The sequence below is a fragment of the Canis aureus genome, chromosome 23, assembly GCF_053574225.1.
Source record: "Canis aureus isolate CA01 chromosome 23, VMU_Caureus_v.1.0, whole genome shotgun sequence".
NCBI classification, from domain to species: Eukaryota; Metazoa; Chordata; class Mammalia; order Carnivora; family Canidae; genus Canis; species Canis aureus.
In genome coordinates this window covers 25679479-25699444 of record NC_135633.1, presented here as the reverse complement: position 1 = coordinate 25699444, position 19966 = coordinate 25679479, and the positions used below count along the sequence as shown (strand labels likewise).

The 19966-nt window shown below is 60.8% G+C and overlaps 2 protein-coding genes across 2 annotated transcripts; one reads left to right on the top strand and one right to left on the bottom strand.

The window, feature by feature from the left end:
- Positions 1-180: 180 nt before the first annotated feature.
- Positions 181-4924, top strand: PHOX2A (paired like homeobox 2A). Its single transcript, XM_077866878.1, has 3 exons — positions 181-500; positions 2681-2868; positions 3822-4924. The coding sequence occupies exons 1-3, from the start codon at positions 284-286 to the stop codon at positions 4269-4271; spliced, it is 855 nt and encodes a 284-aa protein (XP_077723004.1). The 5' UTR covers positions 181-283; the 3' UTR covers positions 4272-4924.
- INPPL1 (inositol polyphosphate phosphatase like 1) lies at positions 4890-18967 on the bottom strand. Its single transcript, XM_077866876.1, has 28 exons — positions 18756-18967; positions 15721-15784; positions 15485-15635; positions 15161-15281; positions 14773-14913; positions 14432-14525; positions 14237-14326; positions 13965-14063; positions 13705-13855; positions 13497-13603; positions 13107-13209; positions 12824-13020; positions 12384-12501; positions 11672-11768; positions 11245-11383; positions 11031-11130; positions 10845-10933; positions 10474-10555; positions 10260-10349; positions 9605-9718; positions 9379-9467; positions 8841-8928; positions 8573-8728; positions 8249-8327; positions 8015-8155; positions 6240-6912; positions 5837-5970; positions 4890-5732 (listed from the first exon to the last, which is right to left on the bottom strand). Exons 1-28 carry the CDS (start codon positions 18950-18952, stop codon positions 5642-5644), a joined length of 3795 nt encoding a protein of 1264 aa, XP_077723002.1. The 5' UTR covers positions 18953-18967; the 3' UTR covers positions 4890-5641.
- Between the last annotated feature and the right edge of the window lie 999 nt (positions 18968-19966).

Below are 19966 nucleotides of genomic sequence, written 5' to 3'. Positions count from 1 at the left end.
GGGGCGGGGCCTGAGCCGCCCAGGCCCCGCCCCGCGGAGCCCGCCCGCCCCGCCCCCTCCGCGGGGTCCTGAGCGTTAAAAGGCGCGCGGGCCGGGCCGGGCTGCACTTGCATTGCACCCGGGCGGAGCGCGGCCGCGACGGGGCGGGCGGACTCGCGGGCGCTCAGAGTCGGCCTCGGGTCCTCGGCGCCAGGCGCTCCAACCCTCATCCCGACCCCCACCCGGCCGGGAACCCCGACCCTGACCCGGCCCGGCCCGGCCCCCGCCCCCGACCCCCGGGCCGATGGACTACTCCTACCTCAATTCGTACGACTCGTGCGTGGCGGCCATGGAGGCGTCCGCCTACGGCGACTTCGGCGCCTGCAGCCAGCCCGGCGGCTTCCAATACAGCCCCCTGCGACCCGCCTTCCCCGCGGCTGGGCCGCCCTGCCCCGCGCTCGGCTCCTCTAACTGCGCGCTCGGCGCTCTACGCGACCACCAGCCTGCGCCTTACTCGGCAGGTGAGCCCAGCCCCGGCCCAAGCCTCCCTCCGAATCCTGCGGAAGCCCCAGCCCCTGCCCTATTTGGCAAGTGATTGCGACTGTCCCCCACAGCCGCCCCCATCCTTGCCCTCCAACACCCGCGGGATCCCCAGCCCCTCTGTAAGACGGGGTTCCCCTTGGCAGAGTTCAGCCCCACCCTCTCATCCCCTTCCTCTTTCTCACTGCCAGATCCCTGTCCTGTGCTCTTCGGGTCAGGGAAATAGATCCCTGGTCCAGCCCCAGGCCCCTCACCGGATCCTCCCCTCCCCGCCTGCAAAGTCTGACCACCAAACCTCTCCATCCCCGTATCCTTGGAAGATGCCCCCGGCTCAGTCCAATCAGATCCCCATCCCTATCCCCACCCCACTTCATGTCTGACCCCCAGCAAGAGCTTCTGCAGCGGCTGAGCTGCCCAGATGGAAACCTTCCTAGAGCCCCAGCACCATCAAGCCCCTCCTGCCTGGTTTTGAACCCATCCTGCCTGTGTTTAGACCCTCTTGCTCCACTGAAACCCCAACCATCGCTTGCTGGAAGAAAAGCGTGCCCAGGTCATTAAGCCATTTTCATTCCCCCCTTCCCCCTGGAGACTCTCCTAGCTAGAGTCCTGCAGAACCCAGAAGCAGCCCCCCACTACCTCCAAGCCTCTTGATCCAAGTCCCCATCTGAACCCTCAACCTCACAGAGCCTTGCAGCCATCCCGATCTCTCCGGTTAGAGTCCAGGCTGCCCCACCCAATCTCCTTATCTCCTTCCTTCCGGGGAAGACCACTGGGACCCAAGTAGAAGATTGGAGCCTGAGGGGTGGGAAGGGATGGTGAGATAGGGACCCAGATTTGGAGAAATGAGAACCAGCAAGATGGATCCAAAAACTGGAACAGGGATGGGGAGATTGGTACTCTGGGCCAGATGAGGATGGGGATTGGGGGTATAGGGTCAGGAAATGGGGTTATGGGCCCCACTGAGATGGGGAGAGGAGAACAGGTATAGAGAGGTATGAGCAAAAGTGGGAAGACTGGGGACCCTGGGAGAAATGGGGACCCAGGGTTGGGGAGATGGTGATAAGAACTAGAGGTGATGCGGACAGGAACTGTGGGAGATGGGGACCAAGGAAGACTGGCAACAGAGATGAGGAAGATGGGACTAGGAATGGGGTGTTGGAGACAAGGATCAGGGGGAGATCGAGAACTAGGGATATAGGACAAAGATGTAAGATACTGGGGACTCCTGAAGAATATGGAGACCTAAGCGGGGTTGGAGACAAGGATGAGGAGATACTGTCAGAAACACTGTCTGTGGGGGCAGTGGGGCCTGGCATGGGGTAAAAGGGAAACAAGGATGGGAAGAGTGAGGGAGAGGGGTGGGGCTGGCTGTGGGGCAGTTGAGACACAGAGGTGCCTGGGAGGAAGAAGGGCAATGAGAAGGTGAAGGAACCTGGGTCTGGATGGGGAAAAATAAGGACCCTTTTCAGTGGGCACAAAGAAAAGAATGGTCCCAAAGGGGAAAGCTGAAGAGAGATGTGGATGGAGAAAGATGAGGAAGAGGAGAGGACACTGGAGGAGAATGGGATGTGAGATGGGGCTGAAGAAATGAGGCCTGGGAGGGAGAGAGATGACAGGGGAGAGGGAGCCAATTCCCTACATGGCAGAAAGTATGTGCCAGGGCTCAAAGTAGACCTAGGCCAGGGAGTCTCAGTCACCCAGCTCCAGAACTGGCTACTGGGAAGGCCCACGATGCTGATGAGACCTGGCAATCAAGGCTTAGGTGGACAGAGCAGGACCTGAACCCAAGCAGGGCAGACTGACCAAGGCGGAAGCACACCACAGGGGAGGTCGGAGGAGCAGGTGGGCTGGAGAGAGGGGAGGGAACACAGCAGAGTACCAAGGACAGGTCAGCCGTCCTGACCTAAGGATCAGATCTTGATTGCCTCGCTGCGGCTCTGGGGCTCCAGGTCCGCCTGCGCCCTGTCCGCCTTCACTCCTGCCGGCTCCACTGAGAGATGGGGCAGACGCTCCGTTCGGAACCGAGACCGAGGGGAGGAAGCCGAGGGGCTGAGTCAGGCGCGGGGAACGGCGAGCGATCGCAGGGGCAGGACACAGCAGGCTGAGCTCGGCCCCTCATGCCCCCACCCTCGTTGCTCCCCCCTCCTGCACACACCCCTAGTGCCCTACAAGTTCTTCCCGGAGCCGTCGGGCCTGCATGAGAAGCGCAAGCAGCGGCGCATCCGTACCACGTTCACCAGCGCACAGCTCAAGGAGCTGGAGCGCGTCTTCGCAGAGACTCACTACCCCGACATTTACACACGCGAGGAGCTGGCGCTCAAGATCGACCTGACTGAGGCTCGCGTGCAGGTGTGTGTTTGCGTGTGTGCGGAAGTGTACGTGTTGGGGGGGGGGAGGGATGGGAGGTTAGTGCCCGACACCTGGGGGCCTCGGGAAAGAGGGCCCTGGCTCTCTGGGGTGGCAGGCAGGGGCAGCTTGGAGGCGGAGAGCTGGGGCCAGGGACCAGGGCACAGTCCGGGGGTGGTTGGGCAGGAGAGGATGGGCAGCGGGAGGAGACAGCGGGCCAAGACTTGGCAGACCTGAGGCCCTCTGGAGAACTGAGCTCTTCAGCCCCCAGGATTTCCCCTCTGTTCCCTTAGTACGGCCAGGCATGTAGAAGGATGCTTGGGAAGCCTGGAAGCTTCCCAAGTGGGTAGAGTGGGAGCCCCGGGCGGCCTCAGTGCCAAGGCAGGCGAATCCCAGAAAGCCAGCGAGTGCCTCCATGTCCCCTCCCCAGCTCTGCAGCTGTGAGATCTCTGAGCCTGAAAACCCAGGGCTCTGGGCAGGCGCAGGGCCGAGGAGCGGCCGCCCAGGTGGACTCTGTTGTCTGTCTTACAAATCCAAGTGGAGATGTCCAGCTGGTCCGCCCCTACTGGAGACCCTGGACGAACGGTTTCCCCTAGTACCCGACCCCTTCTCCACCGCCGTGGGACACTCCAGGTGGAAATCCCTGGAGCTTCTAGTAGGAAGGAATTGGGGGCAGGGCTTTGGGTGATAAGGGAGCGAAGGCGGAGTCCCCGCCCGGAGACCTGGAACACTGGAGCCTGCCGGTGGCGGGTGATCAGATCCCCCAGGGGAAGACCAGGAGGGAGGGGCAAATGCTGGAGAGGCCTCGAGCAGAGAGAGGAGGGCCAGGAGCCAGGTAGCGGAGGGCCGACGGGCGCACGCTCAGGAATCTGGTAGTAATCCTGATCCGACCCCTTCCAGACCGAGGGCTCCCGCGCGTCTCGCGGCCTCGGCCTGACCGGCCCCTGTGCCCGCAGGTCTGGTTCCAGAACCGCCGGGCCAAGTTCCGCAAACAGGAGCGTGCGGCCAGCGCCAAGGGTGCGGCGGGCGCGGCGGGCGCCAAAAAGGGCGAGGCGCGCTGCTCGTCCGAGGACGACGACTCCAAGGAGTCCACGTGCAGCCCCACGCCCGACAGCACCGCGTCGCTGCCCCCGCCGCCCGCCCCCGGCCTGGCCAGCCCGCGTCTGAGCCCCAGCCCGCTGCCTGCCGCCCTGGGCTCCGGGCCCGGCCCTGGCCCCGGGCCGCAGCCGCTCAAGGGCCCGCTGTGGGCGGGCGTGGCGGGCGGCGGGGGCGGCGGGCCGGGCGCGGGCGCGGCGGAGCTGCTCAAGGCCTGGCAGCCGGCGGAACCCGGGCCCGGGCCCTTCTCCGGGGTTCTGTCCTCCTTCCACCGGAAGCCTGGCCCGGCCCTGAAGACCAATCTCTTCTAGCCGCCGGACTCTGGAGGTGCCGGGCCTGCCCCCCAGAGATGCCCCTGCCCCTCAGGACCTGACAGGGTCCCTCCCCATCCGGGCGCCCGCCTGGAAGTGCCCACCTGCCCCACCCCCTACCGTGTCCCGCTCCTAAGTGTGCCCTCCCCAGCTTCGGAGACCGAGTCAGGGCCTCTCGTCCTCACCTACCGCCCCCAGCAGAATGGGGTACTTTCACCGGGGAGCCCCCCCTTCCAGCTTGGCTTTCTTTGAAACCGGGATCAAATAACCCCGCTGGAACTTGAGGGTCCTCAAGCAGAGCAGCAGCCTGGCTCCCTCCCTGGCTCTGCAGCTGGCTGGCTCACTCTTCACCCTGGCCACCAGCCCGCTGCCCCAGCCCTCCAGTCCACCCGCACTGGTCACCGTTGGGATAATAAGACGCCCGAAGGGTCTCACTGCCAATTTATCCCCTCCCGTTTCCAGCCGGTCTGGCGCAGAGGTTAGGCCTGTTCAGAGAAGAGGGCCTGGCTGCCAGGGCACTGGGACAGAGGGGTTTCCTCTTTCCTGAATTTTTTGTTTGTTTGTTTTTGGTTGTTGTCGTTCTTTTCCTTTGAAAAACTTGTAATTTATTGAGGTGAGTTTTGCTCAATCCAAATAAAACTTAATTTATTGAAGACGTAACGCTGGCAACCCTTCTGAGTACCCAGGATGGGGGATAAGCTGCCTGCAAGAGCCCGTCCCCGCTTGCAACCAGCAAGGAACCCACTGCTGCCACAAATCCGCAGCCCGGGGTGGTATAGACAGGGAGACAGTGAGAACTAAGCAAACTACCACTTTATGGCCCAGATCCTTCTCCCCACCCTAACCAGCCCCGATAATATTAAGGTGCCCGCCCTCCCTAAACCCACGCAGAAAAGCTTAAATAAACCCCAGCCCGGTCCTTGGGCTATTCCTTCATTTCCGGACGGACACCCCCAGAATGGGGGTTGGGAAGGGTCCTAGCTGAGCTTCCCCTGCCCCCCGTGGTTCAGGCCAGGTGGAGGGCAGCAGAAACAGCGGTGAAAGTGGGGGCCCAGACGTACCCAAGTGGACCCTACGGGCACCCCTGAGGCTGGGAGTAGGGATTCAGAAAGGGAGGTCAGCACCAGAATAACCAAAGTCCTCGGTAATCTCGGCAATTGACCTCCGGAACCCTGGGGCGGGGGAGGGGCAGGATGTCCTAATTAGGGCATTCCAAACGATTGGGCAGTGGGGAACGCAGATCCCCAATAAATAGGCGGAGAGGTACTGCCCCACCCCTCACAGCTTTTCAACTTTGGGGCTATGGCTGGGCCTTAGTTGGAGGGTGGGAGCAGGGGTGCCGAGTCCGCAGCTTCGCAGCGCCACCGCTATCACTTGCTGAGCTGCAGGGTGTCCAAAAGGAGGCGCTTGTGAGCCGGGTCCTGCACCCCAGCCTCCTCCAGGTCCTCCTCCGTGATGTCGCTGTAGGGGTAAGAGAGGCTGGGAGGTGGGCGAAGAGGTCTAGAGGGCCCGTAGCTCCGCCCCGGGGCCAGCCCCACCCCATCCGCCTCCAGCCCCGCCCCCACCTGAGAAACTCCAGGTCGTCCCAGCCATTGTGCACCAGGCCCTCCTCATAGCGCTCCAAGCCGATGGCCCGCAGCCAGGCGCCCATGCCTGCCTCGCCCAGCCCGCCGGCCCGCCCGCCCTGCGGGCACGGAGCCTGAGGGAATAGCGCATGTCAGGGGGAGCACCGAGAGCACCCACCCAGGGAAGAAGCCCCTGCAGCCACATCCTACTACAGGCTCTAGGGGAAGAGGCAAAAACGGGCTGATTCATGTTCCCCGCCCCCCACCTCCCAACTCCCCAGTACCCAGCTCAGGGCAGAAGGGACCCCGTTGAGTGTTGAAATGGTGCCATAAAGGGATCCCACTGTCCATGGGCAAGCACACACCTCAGGTACACACAGATAGCCACCCCTGGTCCACACACCTCCTCTGCCAGGTCCTCCTGGATGCTCTCTCGGATTCGAGGTGGAGGGAAGCTGAGAGGCCGGCCATAGTCCGAGGGCAGTCCCCGGGGCGGCTGCAGCTCCAGGGGGCCTGGCAGAAGCACTGAGCGGCCAGGCCCAGCTGGAGCATAGTCCACCTCACTCAGAGTCTTGGCCATCTGCAGCACGGAGCAGGAGCGATCGTCCCCACTGGCTACCTCCCCCAGGAAAGTGCTGGTAGGTGAGGGGCCTGGGGGCAGTGGAGGTCTTGGATGGGCCTTGGGAGGTGGTGGGCCACGGGCCTCACCCCCACTGCGGCCCCGGACCACCGGCCCTGGCAAAGGATCCAGGCTGGGGGGCAGGAAGATGGCCGAGTCTGGCAGGGGTGGGGGTGGAAAGTCTGGAGGGGGCAGTGTGCCCCCAGACTCCTCATCTGATGAGCTCCCCTCTCCCACACGGGGGGGCCGGTGGCGCCCGAGCTGTGGAGCAGGCACTGTGATGGCCACTTTGTTCTTGGTGGCCGGTGGGACAGGGGCCCTGGCAGGCGAGGGTGGCTCCGGGGGCAGCAGTTGGTGGGGGACCCCTTCAAGGACGTAGTAGGCAGGGTTATTGAAGCTGTTCTTGGGTGGTGGGGCTGCCACCCCTTCCGGCTCTGGAGCCCCCTCTGCCTTCAACCTGGGTTTGGGAGCAGGATAATCAAGTCAGGAAGGCAATGGATACAGTGGAAGGAGAACTGGACTGGGGGTCAGGACTGTGGGCCCCTGGTCCTAGGATTGCACGTGACCTTGAGCACATCACTTTCTCTCTCTGGCCCTTGGTGTCTTCACCTCTAAGATGCAGGAGACTCAGTGGTTGAATAGATAATCCTTGAACTTTCTTGCCTTCCTTGCTAAGATTCTCAGATCCTTCTTTCATGACTTTGTGAAAGTCCTGAGCTTACATCAGTGAAAACAGGTGCCAGAAGGCAGGGCAACAAAGGCCTTTGGTTGGAATGGCCGGCTAGGGCTTGAAATCCTGTGAAGGCGCCTGAGGCCAATCTACTGAGGAATTTTACCCAGGGATTCAGGTTAGTTTTACTCAAGCCTGAGGATAAAACCAAGGTGACCGATAACAGGTGAAGGTGAGTGAAAAAGCACCAAACCGTGGCTAGGAACTTTTATTTAAGTTCAAGCAACAATCGGATATAATTAGGAAGCCTCACTTTCCTCGAGTATGATCCACAGAACACTAGTTCCCCAGGGTATTAATAGTCACTGTGTGGAAAAGAAGTTTCCTGGCCGGTTAAGTTTGGGAAACTATACTCAACAGCGTTGAAAAGGGGGTTTCCTTCCTGTCCACATGCTCAGAGCTTCTGCAAAACTAATGTGCACTGGGACTACCTAAGAAAAGAATCTAGTCAGAACCATTCCCCAAACTCATTTGACCACCAACCCGTTTCCGATGGGGCATCTTGTAGGACAGTGTTCCAAAGTATGCACCGAAGGAAATGCCATGCTGAGACCAAACAGAAAACCCAAGCTAAATTTGGAGGGAACTGTTGCAGAAACAACTTCTAGTTCTATTTTTTTAAGGCAGAGCCGGGAAGAAAGGCTGACTGCTTCCTTGGACTCAGACAGCCACGCCTCGGGGAGGCCTGAGTGGCCAAAGGAGCAGAGCCCCAGCACCCCCAGCCATGGGGCATCATCTCACTCAGGCATCGAACGGTCCCCGGGCTGGCCCTGAGAGCCAAGCATAGCAGTAGATGAAGTGGGGGTGGATAACAGGTTCCTTCTCTCACCTGGGCGTCAAGGGCTCCTCCCGGGAAGCAGCTCGAGGTGGGGCTGGGGGCCTCCCAGTGGGTGGTGGTTTCTCTGGTTCTTCAAATAACTTAGACAGTGGGCAGGAGGCCTCTGCAGGGGCTGGCTTGCGGTTCCCTGACCTGCCAGGGGTGTACAAGGGTGAGATGAGGTAGAGACTGACCCAAAGCCCCCAGGCATCTCTTCATGGGACACCCAGCACAGTCCCAGTTCACCTGGGATCCTGGCTGCCTCGAGACACAGAGGGGGCTTTGCTCTTTGCTCCTGCCTCATCCTTATCAATGCTGATCCACTCTGGGGAAGGAAGAGAAAGAAGACTCAGAGGGGACCTGGGATCCTGGACCCTAGACACCCCCTGGGCCTACCAGCAGCCCCTTTCCAGCTACTCCTGAAGGCAGGCCCACTTTCAGGCGTTGCTACAGAACTTCCAAAGATTCCAGGGATTCTAACGTGCCCTCCCTCTACCCGCAGTCCCCCCTCCTAGACCTGCCCACACCACCCCATCTCATGCCCCATATCCCTCCCAATGGAGCCCCCACCGTAGAGTCGCTCACGGGTGCCCAGGCGCTCTGTGGGCACCCGCACCTTCATGGAGCCACGGATGTTGCCTGTCTCCTCGCCTCGGTGGGACAGGAAGGTCAGGAACTGCTGGGCTGTGCTGCCAATCATGGACTTGAGCGCCACCACGCACTCCCCTGAAGGGCAGATGGGGCAGACGGGCAGACTGTCGAACCTTTCTAGAGCTCTGCTTGGCTTTCTGTGCCTCTTGGGACCCCTCCCTGCTCCCCCTCCACTTCCCCCCCTCACCATAGGATTCGTAGCCATCCATGGACTTGACCGTGAGCAGGAGGTGCTGGTCCTGCAGGTACTCAATATCAGCCAGAATTGGCTTGAGCTGGGGAGCAGAGAGGCCTAGTGAAGGACAAAGCCCCAACGAGCCCCTCCTGCCCATGACACTGCTCACCCCAACCCTCAGACTCGTCCAAGCTCACTCCCACTCAACTATTAAGGAAAGATCCCAAATCCTTAATGTAGAAGACATGGCCCTGCATGGGCCTTTCCTAACATTCATGTAGTTAATTTTCTACATCCTCAATGGCCAACACAGGACCTGACATTGAGCAAAGGCTCGAAAAGTGTTTATGAATGAATGGATGAATCTGTAACTTGGTCCCACACCTCCCAAATAAAGCAAATGCCTTCACCCTTACTCATGCCCAGCCCCACCACACAACACACACACACACACACACACACACACACACACACGCATGCCCCATATGTGCTCTTTCACACCTCTCCCTGTGCCCTCACCTACAAGCTCAGACCCTGCCAAAAGCCTCACCGTGGGCAGCTGGCGTGAAGACCACTGCACCTTGAGGAAGTTGATGTTGTCACTGCTCTGAGCATCATTCTCGAAGCTCTTCTTGTACTCTGGGGTGAGGGTGGGGGATACCCAACTGAGTGCCACCTCCTGGATTCCCTTCTGCCATCTAGGGGGCTGACCGCTCTGGGCCCCCGGGCCTCCCCATCCCTCTTGGCCCACACTCAGCCCTGGTCCTGCCTCTGACCCTCCAGGCAGGTGGAGTAGAACTCAATGAAGAACTTGGTGCGGCTGGCTGTCTTCACGATGGCCTCAATGCTCTCAAACTCAATGTAGGCCTGGTCTGAAGTCTTTGAGAGCCCTGAGGGGCAAAGGGAGGAAGGCAGTGAGGAGGGCTGAGAGGGTGACACAAGGAACAGGACAGACACTGAGCCCTGGGACAGGAAATCAGGGGCCCTGGCAAAGGAGGCAGGAAGGCCGGGAGGGAGGTACCTCCCCCATGCCAAGCAACCAATGGGGAGGCCCCAAAGCCCAGATCCTGGCCCAGACAGAGAGCCCAAGGATGAGAGACCATCTAAGAAGGGAGCTGGGGACCAGAATACCTGCAGGGACTGCCTGCCCACAATCCCCCACACTACTAGGCACACTCAGGGGACCACACATGGCTCCAGGCAAATAAAGACACATACATATGCGTTTACATTCATATGAATACACTCACTCATGGGCAGGCACCTTTCACAGTGCCCTGGGTACACAGACACCCTCACACAGTACATATTCAGAAACATTCTCGTACGTACATATACCCAAACACACACATACACACAGAGATAGTCAAACTCTTTCACATCCCCAGAGCAGTGTGCCCACCCACCCACCAGCACATTCACAACAGTCACCTTTCTTGGAGATGAACTGAGAGGTAACCCCAACCTCAAATGTCCCGAACACGGGGGAGTGGTCGCTGGTGACGATGTCATCAGTGCAACCTGGGATTAGAATGGGAGCTCAGAGGCAAGCTCTTTCCTCTCTGCTCCCGCTTCCCAAAGCTAGGACAGCACCGGCACGAGGACCACCCAGGATACCCCATCCCCCTGTCCAGGAGACTCTGACCATAGGAATTGCAGATGATGTGTGTCTCGGGGTAGGATTTCCAGAGAATCCGGTCACACCATGAAGGCACATTGGTCCGGACCTGGGGCAGGGGATGTCAGCATGGTCAGGGCAAACAGCTGGGGTGGCTCAGCATGAGGGCCACCACACAGCTGCAGGACTGATGAGGCCCAACACTCTTACCACACCAGGCCCCAGCACCCACCTCCCTTCTTGGGTCCTCATAACACCCAGGATCGTCCACCCTAAGGCCTTAGAGGGCCCAAGGAGCTACAGGAGTAACTGCCCAGATCTTGACCAGACATGCACTCCTGATTCACTGCAGCCCAGGAGTCTCCCAAGGCCCCCCTACCCCTGTTCCCTTGGCTCACCCCAGTTGGCTTCTGCTTGTGCCAGGCATACGTGTCCCGGGAACCCCGCTCATAGCGGTAGGTGGGTGGGAAGGAGATCTCTTCCTCACCTAGGGAAGGCAGGGAACGGGTAGGGGTCAGGGCCCTAAAGACACAGGGAGACCATACGGGCCCTAGCCCTCAGAGACCTGCCAGGCCCACACTCACTGAATCGAAGGAAGACTTTGTGCTTCTCGCGTTCCAAGTTCAGCTGGTCCACCCTGAGCAGTGGCTCAAACTCCTTCCTGCTGATGTAGTTGAGGATCTCCTGTGGTGAAGACACAAGGGCTGGCAACTCCCTCTTAAGCCAGAGCCAGAGGTGGGAGCCCAGCTGGCCCCCAGCCCAGCTTCCCTCCCAGCCACCTGGCAGCCCTCTTTGCACCTGGATGTCCATGTCCAGGCGGTAGTTGAGGTCCCCAAACCAGAAGAGGTGAGTGAAACGTAGAGAGATGTCAAAGGCACTGAGCTGCCGGTCGCCCAGCGAGAGCAGCCGCAGGATGTCCAGGTAGTTCTGGTTCCGCCTATGGGGGGTGAGGGGATGTCTCCAGGGTCAGGGGCCAGGGACCGGCAGGAAGGGAAGAAGTCTCTGGGGTCAGGGATGGGGTACAGATCAGGGTCCCTGGGGACAGAGGAAAGAGCTGGGAACAAGATCAAGATGAGGGGCAGTAGAGGACTCTTGAGTTGGGACAAGGGAGAGGGCGGTCTTGGGGACAGGGATGCAGGAGGGCCATAGACTGGGATGTGGGAGAGGGACTAGGTCTCAGGTGAATAGGGAATGAGGGTAAAGACTTAGAAAGGTACCCCCTTACCGGGCAGTTTTCTCATTTCCTGAAGTGAGGTGGCAATTCACAAAGCCAAATGAGGTGCCATTGAACATGAAAGAGACTCCCACGGCTCCCTTGTTTCCTGTCCAAGCAAGCAAAAGAGGATGGCCTGCGTCACCTTTGGAGGGCTCCCAACTCTCCCCTCTGCCCCCATCCCCCGAAGCAGCAGTGGGAAGATCCTCCCCACCCTCCCAGAGGCTACAAGGCAGACAGGTCTCTAAACACATCCCCCCTTCCTGGGGGCCACACAGGGCTCGCGCAGTTCACCTGGACGGCCTGAGTCTCTCTGCATGTGTGAACAAAGCCCCTAGTGATCACAGGGGACCCCAAGGGTGAAGCTGAAAAGACCTGCAGATTCTGAGCAGAATCTCTGCCGAGGGAGCACTGGACCACCAACCAAGAGGCCTGGGCACTAAGATAGCTCCACTACATACTAGCTGTGTCACCTTGGTCAAGTCACTTGGCAACCCTGGGCTTGAGAGTTTTGGGGAGGTTGAGTTTTATCATCTATGAGATGGAGATAACCATCCTGGCCCTGCCTTCCTGGTGGTGCTGGAAAACATTTAGAATATGAACATGCTTTACAGAGTTCAAAGGGCTCTATATAGGAGAAAACTGAGACCACCTGAAAGGGGGAGACTATGAGCTGGAGAGGAAGCAGGAGGTGTGGACAGAGGGATCCTGGCCACCCGCTCACCCAGGGTGTTGGCGATGCCGGTCTTCACGCTGGACGTACTGACATGGCTGATTCGGTTCTCATGCTCTGGCTTGACCAGCACGGCTACCTTGATGTTCCACAGCGACTGCATGGCAATCTGGGTAGAAGGCTCGCGGTTATCCCTGCCTGGGGCTGGGGCACTGCCGCATTCCATGCCCCCCACCCCACCCTGTCTATACTGGAGAGGGCACCGTCAGTCACAGGATAGGAAGGGCTGCCACCCCTTTCTCCTGAAGGGCCAGAGAGAAACAGAGCACATTCCTACAGCATGAAGCACTCATTAGATTTCGAAAAGGATACCCCAGGGGCCAGAGGGAAAGGCAGGCAAGTTGTGCTCCCCGGGTGGCCTGTGGGGTCAAGCAGGATCGTTTGGGTTGGGGTCTGAGGAGGGGAGACTGGACAGGATGACCCTCTCTCACCGGGCGGTAATCCAGATCTGTGAGCTCCTTGAGGCCCCCGCGTAGCAGGTCCAGCCACTCGCGGTCACCCACCGAGTTCTCCTGGGTCCCGAAGACATAGATGTCATGGGGTATGGTCACCGTGACCTCATCCAGGGTCTTCCCTAGACCCTTTGATGTGAACCAAGATGTCACATTTTTTGGAGGTGGCACGCTTCCTGGAGGTGAAGGGGATGGGGTGATGGTCAGGCCCCTGACCCTGACCCCTGTCCTCTCTCCCACCCCAGCCCTACCCGGGCCTGACCCATGTTCCAACTGCCTATGAAGACAGAGATCATGTCCGGCTCATCTTGCTTGGAGTGCTTGTTCTTCATGAGCTGCAGTAGCTGGCAGAAGGCCTCCCGCTTCTGGGGGGACAACAGCCAGTTAGGGGGGGTCCCTGGTAGGTGGCAGGTCCCATGAGGGGAGGGACACGCCTGTCTGGTCCACCACTGTACACCCACTACTCAAGCAGAGGACACCTCTCAGGAAATGTTCACCAAATGAACATCTATCTGCCTCTACCCTCGGGCCACCCATCTCCATACATACACTGTCTGCCCTGTCAGGAGGGACGGGTCACCTGCATCACACATTTCCTCTCCTTCCGGCCCCCAGGAACCCCTGCAGGGGGCCAGCCCAACACGCTGCTCACCCGGGCGCTGACAAAGATGAAGTCCTTGCGCTGTGTCCGATCCTTCTCCTTCTCAAACACGACGCCTAGCTTGTTCTGGACACGCTGGGACTTAATGAGCTGGCGGACTAGGGGATGGAGGCCGGTCACACTGGCCCGTGCACTGAGGCCCGGAGGCTGCCCTGCCCGCCCCCCGCCCCCCCCCGCCCAAGGTCGGGCCCTGGCTCACTGCGGTCATGTGTGAAGGTCGTCCAGTCCTCCTGTGAGTCCCGCTGCCTCCGCAGCAGCACCAGCCGCCCACCCTCCACATCCACGCTGAGCGTGAACTTCTGTGACTTCCCGATCTTGGTCAGGTCACCCAGGGTCACATCTAACTTCACCTGCAGGTCACGAGATGGGGGGCTGCTGAAAAGACCCCGGGCAAGTACCACCCCCTCCACCCTCCACCGCCCTTTGCCCCAGGGGTCCCCCCAACACTTCCTTGCGTACCTCAAAGGCCTGCACAGGCACAGTCTTGGCCTTACGTATAGCCGGCTGCGGCGGGGCTGGTGGGGCCGTAGAGCTCATGTCCTGCAGGACCTTCAGTGCCTGGGGCGAGTAAGGGCAGGCAAGGTCAGGGGATGTGCAGAGAGCTGGGACTGGGAGGGAGACGGCTGACAGTGGGGTCGATGCTGAGGTGTAGACTGGGGGTGGAGATCACTTAGGTCATTGCAAATAGTTGGGGTCTGGTGGGTCAGGTCAGAGGTCAGGAGCCAGGCTACCTTCTTCTGGATGCCCGACAAGAAGTCCTTTAACACCGACAGCTTCAACACCAGGCTCTCCAGCTCCTGCTCCCCGGTCTGTGCTGGATTCTGCACAGAGGAAGGGTAAGACTGGTCCCTGAGGCCGCTGAACAGGAGGGTCCCCCCGGCCCCAGACATCAACCCACTCCCCACAGGCCCCCCCCATAATCCCACCTGCTGCTGCAAGAGGCGAGTGACCATGGGAGAGCTCTGCTGGTCGAACACCTTGGACAGGATCTCCAGACCCGCCAGGACCTTGTCCACCTCGCTAGGGGAGACGACCGGTCAGAACTCCCCGCCCCGACCCAAGGACAGGGAAGGATGGCTGAGTGTGTAGCTTCAGCCTCCACCATAAGGATCCAAGGGTGCACAGGTGAGGAAAATTCAGGAAACGACAGCTGAGTCCCCGTTCCGGGCCAGAGAGCAGAGGTCAGGACATCTGTGCAGGGGGCAGGGGGCAGGTGAGCACGGGTCAGAGGAGAGGCTGCATGCGCGGTGTTGCGCGTGCCAGGTACCTGTGCAGCCTCCGGCACGAGGTGGCAAGGGTGCGGGTGAGGTGGGGCAGGTTGCTGGCTCCGCCTCGCACGGCCTCCAGGTCCAGTCCGTAGCTGCCCTTCAGATACTCGTGCGAGACAGTGCTCAGCCCATTGGGAGCACTTCAGGGAGGGGTGGAGAAGTCGGTGAAGAACCTGCTGACCCTGTCCCGGCCCTCCCACCCTGTCCCTAGAGGTGGTACTGGCAGTGATCAGAGCACCATGGATCAGGGTGTCTGCCCCTGGGGCTGAGGTGGGATGAGGGCCCCTGGGGGTGGAGTGGGGGCTTAGAAGCCCCTGCCCCCAAGCGGACAAGGTTCTCAGAGGAGAAAGGGGAATTCCTGTTCCCTGTGGAGGCTTCTGGTCTTACCTCTCAGCAGCTGGAGTTGTGGGAGTCTCAGGGGCTGCTGGGGGGCTGCCAGGCCCCACGGGGGCAGAAATACTGGTAGAGCCAGAACGTGGGGGCAGCGGAGGCTTCTCATCCTCCCCATCTGTGAACAGGAGTCAGTGAAGTATGGGGGATGCTGTGTCTTCAGATGCTTCCATGGAAGTGGGGTAAAGGGCCCCAGCATCATGGGTAGGAGCAAGGGGGCTTTAGGGGAGGGGGACTGAGAAAATGGGAGGGGAAGAAGCAGGCAGCGCCTGGGGAAGGGGCAGGGAAGGCATCTGCACGTGGCAGAGCGTGCAGCACCACCTGAGACATCACGGTCGTCGGGTGGGTCTGGCTCTCGCTCCCGCTCCACAGGCAGCAGCAGGGCACACACGAGGCCCTGGTTGGGCTGGGCGTACAGGCCAATGAGCTCGCCCAGGGTCTGGAAACGGCGCACGGGCACGCCCTGTGAGGTCTGCCAATCAGCAGGAGTGGGAGAAGTGTCAGCCAGCTGACCCCAAGTTACAGGGTGGAATCAGGGTCAGGGGCCAGACTCCTACCTGCACAGCCAGGAAGTCTTCTCCATCAGGTAGGATTCGGTATGTGTGCACGTGCTTCTGATACCTAGTGACAAAGCGAGGATCAGAACCTGTCGCCCCTGGCTAGGGCTAAGCCCCAAGGCATGCCTTCCTCCTGCTACCAGGCTCAGGACCCAGCTCCCTCAGCTTGGTTTTCCTAAAACCCTTTGCTCAGGCTGCTCACGGGTTAATGATGAGGCCAGTCCACTTCTATCCTGCTAGTGTTGCCAACAAGAGCAGGAATGACCAGCCTCCCCCCACCACCACTCCCGCCCCCCTCCTGGCCACCTCTCCACCCAGACCTACATGGACTCCACACCCACCACAGGGCCCGGGAAGCAACAGGCAGCTCTTTTGTGGCCTCCACAGCTGTCTAAACAGCCCCTCTGGACTGTGGTACCAGCTCTGGCCCCCCGCCAGAGTAAGAGTCCTCAGAAGCCTGGTTAACCTCTGTTTGCACACATAGGAGATGTGCTAACACACGTGTGCGCCTGCTGTCTGTGTTTACGTTGGTGTCTGGCTCTGCTGGAGCTGGGTGTATTGGGGGCCATTTTGCTAGGAAGTAGGCGGGTATCCCTGAATTATCCCCCCTTCCCCAGACAGCAGGAAACTGGGATGACCCAAGGGGGCCCCCTGTGGGAGACCCAGGCCTCTAAGAGCCCCCAAATTGAGGAGGGGCAAGAGGGGTGCTGACAGATGGCCGCAACAGCTGAGCAGGTGACAGCTGAGCCAGGCCTGGGCAGCAAAGGCCTCACTCAGTAGGGACGGAAGGCTCCCTCTGCAGCCAGCCCTCAGGTAGGCTAACTCAGGGGAGCCACCCGGGGCCCACGTGTGAGCTGGACAGGAGGGGGGTATTGGCGCCAGACAGGACCAAATGCCCATTTGAGGAGACCCACAGTCCATCCCCTCCACTCAATTAGGCCCCCCTCAGGAACTCTCCTGGCTGCTGATGGGGAACATTCTGTGCAGGTGTCTATGTGTGTACCTCTTTGTGGACTGTATTTACAACAATAATAGCATCCTATTTACTGAGCCCTGTCTTTGTGACACCCTACAGATATGATCTCATTTTTTTTTAAAAGATTTTATTTATTTATTCATGAGAGACACAGAGAGACAGAGACACAGGCAGAGAGGGAAGCAGGCTCCTTGCAGGGAGACCGATGAAGGACTTGATCCCAGGACCCTGGGATTGCAACCTGAGCCAAAGGCAGACACTCAACCACTGAGCCACCCAGGCACCCCCCCTAGATGTGATCCCATTTAATCCTTGCATTTTGATACAGATATTAGTATCATCCCCATTCTCCAGAAGAGGAAATAGGCTCCAACAGAAAAGCAATTTGACTAAGGTCACAGAGTAAGTGAAAGACAAGAGCTGGGACCTAAAGCCAGGGCAGAGGCCCGTGCCTGTATCGTGGCCGGCTGGTCAGATTGCCTGTGCTTGTGCGAGCAGGGGTGTGTCCTGAAATGTCACCCATGTACCTGTGGGTACGTATACAGGTAAGCAAGTGTATTTCTGATCACCTACCCCCAGGCTTCTACCCCATTTCTGACCCTCCCCCCATCCCTGGGCTCTTGAGATGCAAGTAGCCAGAGTCAGCTGGCAAAGCTGAAGCCCCCAACACAGACAGACCCTCATTCCACCCATTTCCTCCCCTGGCAGTGGAGCCAGGACTCTCCCCTCCTGGGACAATAATGTTCCTCCCCCAGACACAGGCCCAGCTGTCCCCCTCCCACTCAACAGCTGACCCAGCACCTGCCTCCCTCCCCTCCCTAATTAGGGGGTATGCCTCCGAGGGGGCTGGGAGCATCTGGCGAAGCTGTCCCTTGTTAGTCTCTCCTGGGCATCAGACTTGGGGCATAAGCTGAGACTTAGGGAGCCCTTCCTCTTCAGATACCCAGGTCAGGGGTCCTCAACCCCAACACCACTAACATTTTGGACTGCACAGTTCTTTGCTGTGAGGGGCCATCCTTCGTATTGCAGGATGTTTGGCGGCATCACTGGCTTTTACCCACTAGATGCCAGTAGCACTATCCCAGCTGTGACAACGAAAAATGTCTCCAAACATTGCCAAATGTTCCTGAGGGGTAAAACCAACCCCTAAATGAGAACTACTGGCCTAGGTCAACGAACCCTCCAAGAAGTGAGTAGAACAGACGGGGTAAGGGACAGAAAGATGGGGGTTTGGAAGGGTTCACAGGGCTATGGTGGACTATAACTCGATCCTAACAACACTCACAGGAGCCCACCTAGTATTAGACCCTGGGACACAGGAGACAGCTCAGGGAGAGACTCCAAACCCACCAACTCACCCAGAACCACTACCACACACAGCCGATGGGTACAGGCACAGGACGAGACCCACTCCGAGAGCTGCCAAGTCTAGCCCCTCATTCCGCACCCATAGGTGGGGCTAGGGCTGCCGGGATACCCAGGGCCGGGGCACACGCACATGCTCATTGATTTGTGAAATAATAACACGGCCCCATAGAGCCTCCTCAACCCCTCCCTTCTTCTCAACACCACTCTGCCCTCAGCCCCTGACATCTATAGCCACACCGGTCCCAACCTCAGGCCTGGGGGCATAGCAAGGATCCCTAAGGAAGCTGCCGGGCATCCTCACTCACGCACTGGTCTCTCTGGCCCCAACTCCGTCTATGCCTACCGCATCTCACTCGATCCCGTATAAACAGAGCTACAGGCAGCCCTGGAATGCACAGCCACACGTCCTCACCCCCCCCCCCCCCCGGCCGTGTGCCTGGAGGGTGCCTGGGGGTCTGCCAGAGGCTTCCACCCTGGCTAGCTGGACCCTACCCACTCTGCCCTCCAGGCCCCAGAAAGTGTCCCCAGACACAGAGCAGGAAGGAAGTACCCCCTGCATCCTTCCTCAAGCCCGGCTGGACGCCAAGTCCCCACTGCTGGGGGCGCTGGCGTCCCACTGTCCCAGGCCCTCCGCACCCACCGAGGGCCCCGGGGCTGCGCCCCGCCCGCCGGGAGCCCCAGCCCCACTCACAGGACACAGAGCGCGAAGGCTCCCGCCACGCTCTCGCTGTCTCGGACCAGGAAGCTGCCATCGCGGCCTGCCCGGGCCAGCAGCTCCTCCGCAGCCGCGCGGCTCAGGTCGCGGTGGTACCAGGCGGGGGCCGGGCTGCCCAGCGCGCCCCCGGGCCCCGCACCCCCCGGGCCCGGCGCCCCGCAAGCCGAGGCCATGGCGCGCAGGGCTCAGCGCCGCCGGCGCCCACCGCCCCGCGCCATCCGCCCGGGGTCGCTCGGGGTCGGGCCCGGGGCCTGAGGATCCACGGCCGGGACCGAGCCCGTGGTCGGGGGCTCCGCGCCCCGCCGCGCAGGCCGCCCCGTCCGCCGCGCCGCGCCGCCGCCGCCGCCGCCGCCGCCCGCAGCGCCGGCCTCAACTTGAAGAGAAAGAAAAGTTTGTTCAGAGGCGGCGGGGGAGGGGCGGGAGCGCAGCGCAGAGCCGGGCGGCCGGCCCCGGCCCCGGCCCCGGCCCCCGCCCCCGCCCCGGCCCCCGCCCCGCCCCCGCCCCTCCGCTCGGCCCGCCGCCCGAGCGCCCCTACCCCCACCCCTTCCCGGCGGGGCCACGGCCCCTGCGTTCCCGCACGACGCGGGACCCCCACACCCACGGGGATCCGCCCCGCCATCACCACCCCTAGGAGACCAGGGACCCGGCCCCCCCACGAAGGTCAAGTTCCCCCACCCGGCTCCGGGGCACTAGGCGGTCCCAGCCCCCTCTCCGGAGAGTTAGCCCCCTCCAATAATCGCAAGGACAAGATCTCCAACTCCCATAAACGTCTAATTGCACCCCAAATCCTTTCTATTCAGCACCCACCTCCCCCGCAGCCTCAAAGGGCCGGGTCGAGTTCTCAAAACCCGCGAGGGATCGAAGACGAACCTCTTCCCACCCCTGTCCTCGGTACCCGAGTGGCCCGGACTCCCAACTCCCGTGAAATCCAGGCCCCTCCTAGACCCGAGCCCCCAAACTCCGCCGGGTCCGGTCCCCGACCATTCCCGCGGGGGGATCCCCCTCCGGGGCGCCCCGATCTCCCACAAGCGCTCAGGCACGGTCCGGTGTCCTCGAATCCCCAAGCACCGTCCCCGGCAACCCCTCGCAGCCCGGGCAGGGCCCTTCCCCCCTCCCGGCCAAGTTCCCTGGCACCATCCCCCATCCCCGGAGGCCCGGGCCGCGAGGGGTTCAGCAGCCCGAGACCG

Bases quoted from the DNA above. Each gene is read 5' to 3' on its own strand.
- INPPL1 (XM_077866876.1), bottom strand. From the start codon at position 18,952: ATGGCCTCGGCTTGCGGGGCGCCGGGCCCGGGGGGTGCGGGGCCCGGG. The intron at 14,914-15,160 runs GTAAGACCAGAA...CCCTCCCTGAAG, and splicing joins ACAACTCCAGCTGCTGAGAG to TGCTCCCAATGGGCTGAGCA. The intron at 8,929-9,378 runs GTGAGGCTTTTG...TCTGCTCCCCAG, and splicing joins CTTCACGCCAGCTGCCCACG to CTCAAGCCAATTCTGGCTGA.
- PHOX2A (XM_077866878.1), top strand. From the start codon at position 284: ATGGACTACTCCTACCTCAATTCGTACGACTCGTGCGTGGCGGCCATG. The intron at 501-2,680 runs GTGAGCCCAGCC...ACACACCCCTAG, and splicing joins GCCTGCGCCTTACTCGGCAG to TGCCCTACAAGTTCTTCCCG. The intron at 2,869-3,821 runs GTGTGTGTTTGC...CTGTGCCCGCAG, and splicing joins TGACTGAGGCTCGCGTGCAG to GTCTGGTTCCAGAACCGCCG.